The sequence below is a fragment of the Eschrichtius robustus genome, chromosome 4 (assembly GCF_028021215.1).
Source record: "Eschrichtius robustus isolate mEscRob2 chromosome 4, mEscRob2.pri, whole genome shotgun sequence".
NCBI lineage: Eukaryota > Metazoa > Chordata > Mammalia > Artiodactyla > Eschrichtiidae > Eschrichtius > Eschrichtius robustus.
This window is the reverse complement of record NC_090827.1, coordinates 61,315,297-61,325,132: the sequence shown is the minus strand read 5'-3', so window position 1 is coordinate 61,325,132 and position 9,836 is coordinate 61,315,297. Positions and strand designations below refer to the sequence as shown.

At 37.6% G+C, this 9,836-nt stretch overlaps 1 protein-coding gene across 1 annotated transcript; it reads left to right on the top strand.

Moving 5' to 3' along the window:
• The first annotated feature begins 326 nt into the window (after window positions 1–326).
• Window positions 327–9,432, top strand: AREG (amphiregulin). The gene is made up of 6 exons (XM_068542152.1): window positions 327–609; window positions 1,710–1,958; window positions 4,565–4,766; window positions 5,487–5,642; window positions 7,606–7,717; window positions 9,177–9,432. The coding sequence occupies exons 1-5, from the start codon at window positions 549–551 to the stop codon at window positions 7,697–7,699; spliced, it is 762 nt and encodes a 253-aa protein (XP_068398253.1). The 5' UTR covers window positions 327–548; the 3' UTR covers window positions 7,700–7,717; window positions 9,177–9,432.
• The last annotated feature ends 404 nt before the right edge of the window (window positions 9,433–9,836 follow it).

The following is a 9,836-nucleotide window of genomic DNA, read 5'->3' as shown; positions in this document are numbered from 1 at the left end:
ATACTAGATCAACCAAAGTATATTCGGAGGGTTTTCAGAGAGTTTGAAAGTTCGGGATTTTTGAATGTCAGATACTAGCTCCCAAACTCCACTCCTTCCCTTGAACATAGATCTGGTATTTTTTTTTTCAGCTTGCAGCGAGGGGTTTAATTTTCACTTCCTCCCAGCGGCTCTCTACGGTCCCAGAAGGTGGGGCGTCTGGCATCCGTGTGTGGTTTGGGGGTAGTAACCTCTCTCGGGGCTGCCGCCCGCCTCCACCCACCGCGGCGGCCGTGACGTCACAGGCGATGCCCGGGTGCCCGCCCGGCCTATAAAGCTGCAGGTGCGCGCCGCGCCTCCGGAACGTTCGCACACCTTGCGCGCGAGCCGGCGCCCAGGGATCCCGAGGCGAGCTTCAGGAGCTGCCTCCAGCGCCCGAGCCCGGCCGGGCCTGCGAGCACGGCCGCAAGACTCCCCTTGTCACCCCTCTCCCCACCACCTCCTCCTCCCTCCAGCAGCTCCCGGCCGAGTTGCCCCAGAGACCGCGACGCCGCCGCTCCGAGGGACCAATGAGAGCCCCGCTGCTGCTGCCGGCGCCTGTGGTGCTGTCGCTCTTGATCTTCGGCTCAGGTGAGGACATCCCGGCTCTGAGCTGCTGCCCAGCGCTTCTCCCACCGCGGGCACCTCTTGAATTTTGCTGCTGCTTCTCCAAAACAACCGCCCCTCGGCGCCCCCGGCTCTGTCCCGTGGGAGGTGATCGAGGTCCCTCCCTCCCTGTGGATACTCCCTGGGTGGAAGAGAAAAGTGGGTGGGTGTCTTAGATGTTCCAAGCTAGCAAGAGGGAGCCTGAGAATCCTTGTACTCTTACTTGAGTCCAGCTGAAGGAGAACTTAGAGATCCTGTGATCCAAATAAAGATAAAGATAAGATAAAGAAACCGAGGTACAGAGAGGTGAAGTGATTTCCGCAGATCTTGGAGAAGAGTGGTTAAGTCTCGGACCGAGGAGTGCGACCTCCTGCCTAAATTCTCCATCTCCACTGTCAAGTGATTTTGTTTTTACTTTTCTAGAGGGCCTCTCATCGTCCCAGGGAGAAGTTAAAAGTACCACTCTGACGCTGCTTTATTGAGACCTAAAAGATAAAGCAGGGGCTTAATTCTGGCCCCCAAATCTTACCTAGTCCCTAGTTTTACTCAATGTGAGAACAATAATAAGAAACAATGGCAATAAGAATAATTATTATCAACTACTTTTTACATTTTATATACATACTCTTGTTAAAAATGTCAGCACGTGTTAGGAAAATCTGGTATTTATCTCTAGAACCTGTTTATTAAAATGGGACAGGTAACATTCTAGAAACTACAAATGCATTTGGTATGTGAAGTTATGACAATATTTAGATATTACTTCTCAAATAATTATATGACATTAATTTGCCTACTTGGTAGTATATATATATATATATATATATATATATATATTTTGGTGTGGAAATTAATGTAGGCTGTCTGTGGAAAAGAAAACAATGAAAGAAGCTCTGTAACTGGCACAACAAACAGCCATGTGTTGGCAAAATGTGAAGTTGCTTTCATAAGTGACTCAATCACAAACAATAGCACATGTACAATAACTGCTTTGAAGATAAACCTGTCTCCCGAATGCAACTGACTGGTGAGAAAAGGCATTCTGCTTTACTTTCTCTTTTCTTCCCTTTTTCTTGCTCCCATAGCCCATTATACTGCTGGATTAGACGTCAATGACACCTACTCTGGGAAAGGGAAACCATTTTCTGGGGACCACACTGCTGATGGATTTGAGGTGACCTCAAGGAGTCAGATGTCCTCGGGAAGTGAGATTTCTCCTGCGAGTGAAATGCCTTCTAGTAGCGAACTCTCCTCGGACATCGACTCTGACTATGCAGAAGAGTACGATAACGAACCACAAATATCTGGCTATATTGTAGATGATTTAGTCAGAGGTGAGTAGAGGATAAGGTGACAGTGTAGCCTATAAGATGTATGGTTTGCATGAGCAAAGCTGCTTCCAAAGAAAAGCTGCTCCCCAGATGTCCCAGGGGCTTTCTTGCGTGTATGACTGTTGTATACCCCACTAGGTAAGCTAGCAACTGAGATGGAAAGAGCTATTGGTGGGCACATCCTATGTGTCTGTAACTCTAACAAACGTTTTATGTCTAGTAAGTCTAATCTTCACAACTCTGTGAAGTAGGAATTGTTATCATTTTACAGATGTGATAACTGAAGCTCAAGAAGGTTAAGCATTCTGCCCCAAATTCCACAGCCAGAATGAGAAACTCCAATCTGTTTGGTCCCAGATACTCTGCCACACGACCACCCCCGCCAATCTGTGAAACAGATTAAACATCAACAAGTCCTATATACTTAGTATCTCAGCTTTTATAGCCACTCCCCACCACCGCTTTTCTCTAAATAACTGCATTTTGACACGAGTAAGGGAACAGAAAGAAGTAATGGGAGAAGAACGATTGGATCTTAGCCTTTGTGAATTAGATGTTGAGAAATTGGTAATAATAATAGTAATACCACCTTATGGAAATATTAAAGAAGGACAAATACGCATGGATTTTATATTGCTAAAATCACTATTTAACCCCAAATCTCATTTGTCAGTTAAATAATAGTGACCTATACTTTTCTTTTGCTGTTATCTGATCTTTTAAAAAGAGCATTTGCTTAAAATGAGGGTACCAAAGTAAGAGGTCAGTATTGTTCATTACCCTCATATTACTTTGGAGTTAGAGGGCAGATCATCAGTAAATCAGATCTAAATATCCTAGGAGCATCCACTATGGAGGCAGGACTTAAGGACCCTTCTTTCCTGACTGTAGTTTCCCTGAATCCTCCCCATCTGTCTAGCTCCCAGAACTGGTGAAGGGAGAGCAGGTGACACCACGAGGATGGTGACTGGGTTAAGTGGCAGGTGGGAAAAGCTTTATCGATCCCTCCACTTTCCTCCTTTGCTTCAGAATTTGTGCTTTTATAATACATAAGGTGAAGGGGTCCATCTATAATTCTTATTTTTGCAGGGGATGAGACTAGACCATTAAGACTCTAGAAACTATTGTCTTAAAGATGTTTCAAGTTAACATTTCATAAGGCCAAATGAACTGTTGGTGATGAAAATGGCTAGTGGATAAAATTGCAATGCATTGTAAAACAGAGAGGAAATTGATCCATGGGGTTAATGTCTATTGAAGCACTTCAGCATAGTGACCATTTGTCTCTGTCTAAAAATTGTAATATATCTGATAAAGTGCATCATATTGATTTGAAATGTTTCTGTTAGAGGAATTATCCTAATCTGTGGTACTTTTCTTATCATCAGAGGAAAGTTTCAATATAAAAATTGCATAGCCACCTATTAAACATTGCTCCTAATTTGACTATTGTTAATGTTGATATAGTAAATGCTAAAATTTTCGTAATATTTATTGGTCATTACCTTAATCATAGGGTTCTATCTTTGATACCCTTCCCTATGTTTCCAGAGTTCTCTATTTAGTGGGTACTGCAGGACCATTATGACTAATTTTATTATGACATTATGATATTTTGCTCTTTCCACTGGACTCTGCTAAATACTTGCTCAGATAAAACTATTCAGGAATTAGTACAACAAAATGCACAGCTTTAACATGGAAACTGGTTCTTCTTATATTTAGCATATGGGTATACTATACCCCGCATAACTGTAACCCTGAACAAAGGTTTCTGTGGATCTGAAGAGTTAGGATGAATCTAGGAAGCAGCAAGTACAAATATTTCTGGACTCCCCTTTTTCAAATAGATTGATCATAGAAATGAGCCCCCAGAAGGTATCGATTAATTATAATCTGTTGTAATCTGGGAGTTGGAGAAAATTGATCAACTCTAATGTATAATTCTGTTTTCTTCATTTCAAGTGTTACACACTAATTCCCAATTATGATAGTGAGCACAAGACCAATATGAGTAAAGAAAATCACCAGATATACTCGAATCCCATTTTAATTAATGGAACCAAACTTTTTCCAAGAGAAAACATAATATGGTAGGGAAATAATAGGCTTTAACATCCCAGGACTGGCATTTTCTAGCTACGTGTCCTAGTGCAACTTACTTGTCTTTACTCAACTTCATTTTTCTCATCTGTATCATCTGGATAGTAACAATACATTCAACTGTGATTTGGGTTTAATTAAATTAATGCTCATTACCAAGAACTTGGTATGTATTAGCAGTGAAAAAAATGTTTAAAATATTTCATGGATTTTCTTAGACAAGTAACTCCTATTATTCCTATTATCAATAATAATAATATTACTGACACAAATAAATTCAAAATATGTTTCTAAGCTAATAAAATAACAAAGGGGTTCAGATCTTTAAGTGTCACACAATACAGATATTCTCTTTGTTCAATTATTGTGTATGAGTTGTGTTAAATAATGAGACAAATATAGCTGTTATCCCTGTGAGCTCTCACTGCTAGGACTTCTTTCTCTTATGTCTCCAAAATGGTATTCCAGATGAAGAGAAACTGTTATCAATGAATCTTTTTTTTTAGTGGAACAGGTAGTTAAGCCCAAGAAAGACAAAACTGAAAGTTCAAAGACTTCAGATAAACCCAAAAGAAAGAAAAAAGGAGGCAAAAATGGAAAAAATAGAAGAAATAGAAAGAAGAAAAATCCATGTGATGCAGAATTCCAAAATTTCTGCATTCATGGAGAATGCAAATTTATAGAGCACCTGGAAACAGTATCATGCCAGTAAGTTTTCCTAAATTACGTAGAATTCTATATTTCTAACACTGTGTCTGAAACCCCTAACTGCAGAAAACCATTTATTTTTTTCAATATATAAACCAGGGGTTTGCAAACTTTTTCTTAAAGAACCAGGTAGGAAATATTTTGGGCTTCGTGGGTCAAGGTGAAGTATGTACTCGTATAACCAATTAAAATACAGCCATTTGAAAACAGAAAAAACATTCTTGGCTTGCATGCTGTAAAAGACCTGGCAAATGGCCAGATTTAACCCATGGGCGATAGTTTGCTAAACCCTGGTGAAAACCATCATTTTACAATATATATTTACAAAACCTCTTGATAAAAAAAGAACTAAAGGTAGTTTTCACATAATGTTGTTCTAGCTTCCTTCCCCCCAAAAGCCGCTAGCACATTAAATGATAGTGGAATGTATTAGCTCCATAACAAGTCACTGACCTCATCAGTTGGTCATACATGGAGCACAAAGAATGAAAATGTGTGTCTTCTTGGAATATCACACCCAAACGAATCTCAACTTTTTCTTATACTAATAGATCTTTGGCTCAAATGCATTCTATGTCTCATCGTTTTGAAATACAAATAAATGTATGGCATGACTTTTTTTAATGTTAGAATTAGTGGTTGTTTATGATCTGGAAAGCAAACATAAAATTTATTGGAATTTTTTCAGTGATTATAATTTTAAAATATGGGTGTTTGCAGATGTCATCAGGATTACTTTGGTGAACGATGTGGGGAAAAGTCCATGAAGATTCACAGCATGGCTGACAGTGATTTATCAAAAATTGCTTTAGCAGCTATAGCTGCTTTTGTCTCCGCCATGAGCTTCACAGCTATTGCTGTTATTATTACACTCCTGTAAGTAAGGCATATCTTAAAAATCCCTAATAAAATAATGCCGGGTTAATTTTTTTCAGTATTTCTATCACAATGTGGTATCATATTTTAGGTGAGTTATTCTATTGGTGGCATATGATCTTTGGTTATATCTTTATACTTCATTGACAACTCATAGAATATGGTCAAATGGATATTACTTGGGCCACCATTGAAACTTAATACATGAAACCCTTTTCTTGAACGTAAAGTGATAGTTTTGTTTCATGTTATATGGCTACTCATGGTTACTTCCAAATCTCAGAGTGTTGATATCATCTATGACTATATTAAGCTAAAACAAGCCCCCAGAAGCTAATTAAGGCCTGGTTCATAGTAGGTTGTCAGAGATATTGCTTTGGTACTAAAAAATCACAAAGAGCTTCAAGCCAGGAGCCAAGAAAATATGTCTTCTGCTCCTATTAGAATGCAAAATTCTGAGTTAGGACTTTTATAGCATGGTGTACTGACATATTAGAGTTTATGCCTATTATTGTCAAGTGCAATATGGGAACTCAATTATTAAAATAAATTTCCTCCATATGGCATGGCATAGGAAGCAGGGACAATTCTATTACTGTTTCATTCCTGCAGTATCTTCCCTGTGCTTGTAATAACAGACCACATACTTCATTGCATGACCAATGAATGCTAGAACTAGACTGTCCCAGGTAGTAGACACTGGCGGGTATGTAAAAATGGCATTGTCTGTCAAACAAAAGTCAGTGAATTAAGGATGTTGGGGGAGGGTGTGAATGGCTCTATAATGACTCATGTGCTACTAGAGCTTGGGGAAAAGCAAGACTCATTATTCTAATTTCAGGTCTTGGTAAATTACTTTAACAGCTGGACTGTGTACATGATCTACTACTCCTGCCATTCAGGAAACAAGGGGTTATCTTCTGCCATTGTTTGCTATTATTTTAAACTCAGATCAGATAATGATAAAATGACACATAGAATACTGTTTTATGGTGCACGTAAAGTTGTATGTGTGGTTTAAATTTGTTTTGCACACCCTAGAAATTATTTCGGTCTGTTAGTACCTCAAGTCAAATATGCAAATGTATTTAGCAAAGATTCCCTCAGACAAACCATTATTATTTGACATAGAAGGATAGAAGAAGAAATTGCCAGTTAGGGAAGATCTTTTGAAAGAATTATTTAAGCTTGTAATTATTCAAGTTGAGATATTTAATAATCCTTTGGAAAAGTATGGAAAAACTTTGTCATGTTGTCCTTTTCTCTGGTATTCTCCCTGTATTTGAAACACATAGCAAATACTTGCCTAAGACATAGTTGCTGCTTTTTCATAATTGAACTTGATTTTTTCCCCGAAAGTCACAACAAAAGTTCTTAAGATTTTAATAGTAATATTTAGTAGATAAAGACCTACTAAAAATAGAATTGCTTGTACAACACTAAGACATTTCAGACCATTGAGTTTTTTGGTAGTAAGTAGTAATAAATAAAACTAGAGGTATTTATTATATTTAGAAATAAATAAAACTCTGTTTTGTAAGCCTGTTTTTTTTTTAAAAAAAAACTAAGCATTCAGATTAATTTGTACAAGCATACAGTCCTTCTCTGGTAAAACTATACTATCTTCTTCTCCCAATTGTGCATGGCAATTGTGCTAAATTGGTGGGGGGGGGGGCAGGGTATGAATGTGTTTCATGCTTTCTGAAAGTTTGCATCTCAAGGCACACTTATTTAAATCTCAGTACTTTGAAAATATGTTTATGTAAAGTCAACATAAAGATCCCCTTGAGAAGAACATTCGTGATACTTTTAGCTGGGTTTAGGTTTTGTTTTGGTGGAGTGGTCCATAAGTGTGCAACGGTCTATAACAACTTATGAAAGGAATTCCCTATACTCATGAAACCCCAGTCAATATATAGATGAATAGAACTTTGATAACAGTAGAATATCTTGTTCTCGGAAGGCTTCGAAAACGATACTTCAGGGAATATGAAGGTGCAGCTGAAGAACGAAAGAAACTTCAACAAGAAAATGGAAATGCACATGCCATAGCATAACTAAAGAGAATATTACAGGTTTGAGTTTTAAAAGATATCTTTATATAATATCCTACAATTAAAAAAAATATAACATGTATTATATGAAGAAAAATGAGCAAAGCATGTTTTCTTAATTATACACTGTGAACATTGGCTACATTAAAGTGTTATTCTTTGAGCATGAGCTGGAGTTCAGTACTGAGAAGGGACTATGTCCTTACTATTATAAGGGATATAAAGATGAGGGAGACACAAATTCTGTTCTCAGACAACTTAGTGTTTAGTAGATAGAAAAAAAGTGTAAGGAATGAGAATACTAGGGGAAGTAAAATATGTCATGAGGAAGGAACCAATGGAATATGAGGAGTTCCCACTGAAGGAGAAATAGAATCCAGTGGGATACATTTAGGGAGCAGAAAAGCATGTCCATATGGATGGCACTGGAAGTGAGCCTCGAAGAACTGGTGAGATGGGGACAAGAGATTATAAAGGGAAAGGAAGATAAATAGTGTGATATGGGCTAGATTATTTTAGAAATGTTTGAGAAATGGCCTAGTTCAAGTGGCGTTGGGGAAGATAAGGTTGAACTGATAGGCTGAGCTCACATGGTGAAGAGCCAGCATCCAGGAGCTTGCGCTACAAATGGGAGGAAGTGGAAACAGCAGGTGGAATACCCTTATACAGAAAAGAAATAGGAGGAGAGAAGGGGTTCAGATTTGAGAGGCAGCTTGGTCAGAGTATATATTGTAGTTCTACTACTAAGTCAGTAGTACCATTTTTAATCAACACTCCAGATGCTTGGAGAACCACTATATTTAGCATTGGTTAAGTACAGGCATTATGTTCTGAGCCTGTTACAGAATTAGCTCAATAAGTCATGAAATAGATAATTATCCATGACAATTCTATACTCAATACTTATTCATCAAAATTTATTAATGAATTGGCTTAATGATCTGAAGCTAAAACCACCAGCATGAATAAGGGTTGATTTCTGGTTATTTAGTGCAATTGAAATTTCTCAAAGGAGGTCCAGAATGACTTTAGGAAAAGGATTATGCTGAGCTGGCACATAGTGGCTGCCTATAACTGGTATCTACTATTATTATGCCCTTGGTACCAATTATCTTAAATTAACTGTATATCATAAATACACTGAGACACTTCATCTTCATTTTTAATTATATCCACTGCATAGATTTGGTTAGGAAAACTATTTCTCATGACTATTGCTGCAGTTTTATTAAGCAGAATTTGATGAAACAGGTTTGAGCACATGCAGTCTTTACCTAAGTAGGCATATAACCAAAGCTGATGTGAAAGAAAGATTCACGTCAACCGGATAGTTTGTCTATGAAAAGCTCTTAGCATTTTTCACAAGACATCCTAGAAAAAAAGTTGACAGAAATTCTGACTCCTGATTATTCTTTGACATTTTCTTAAAGCTATGTTGGAATTGAGTTTATCTCTAACACTTTGTTTTATTTTCTAACAGAGTATCAGATCCGAGTCACTGCCAAGTCACAACCCTGAGTGATGCATTGGTTCCTCTTTTCAGTGGATCCAGAGAAAACAGAACCTTTCCGTTCTGATGGTTTTAAACTTTCAATGGTCACTTTTTAACCCTAAGTCTTATTTCTGTATATAAAGATGCATGGAGATAAAAAGTATTTTTTCAAGTTGTAAATAATTTATTTAATATTTAATGGAAATGTATTTATTTTACAGCTCAATAAACTTTTTTAATCAAACAGATTGAGAGTTTGAATATTAGTTTTGACATTGTGAGACTTTAGGGTTATTTTTCTCCTAACATTTAAATGATCATTTTAAAAGGAGTTCCTTCCCTTTTTTACTGTTTTTGTGTTCATTTCCAAAACTTACTGCTTTTCTTAGAAAGCACTCTTAATGGGAAAATTATAAACCAGAATCACTTAGCCCTCCCACAAATACTACTATCCCAAAATGGTCTTTCTTATTCTATGTAGAACTTATTCCAAGTCCTGTTAATTAGAAAAGCTTCTAAAATCAACACATGGCATGGCCTCTCTGTTACCGTAAACACAGATATTATAAAAGAAGGAAAATATATTGCCCATCATTATTATCACCATAAACAAGGAGGAGACAAGGTTTGAATACGGCATTTCAAGAG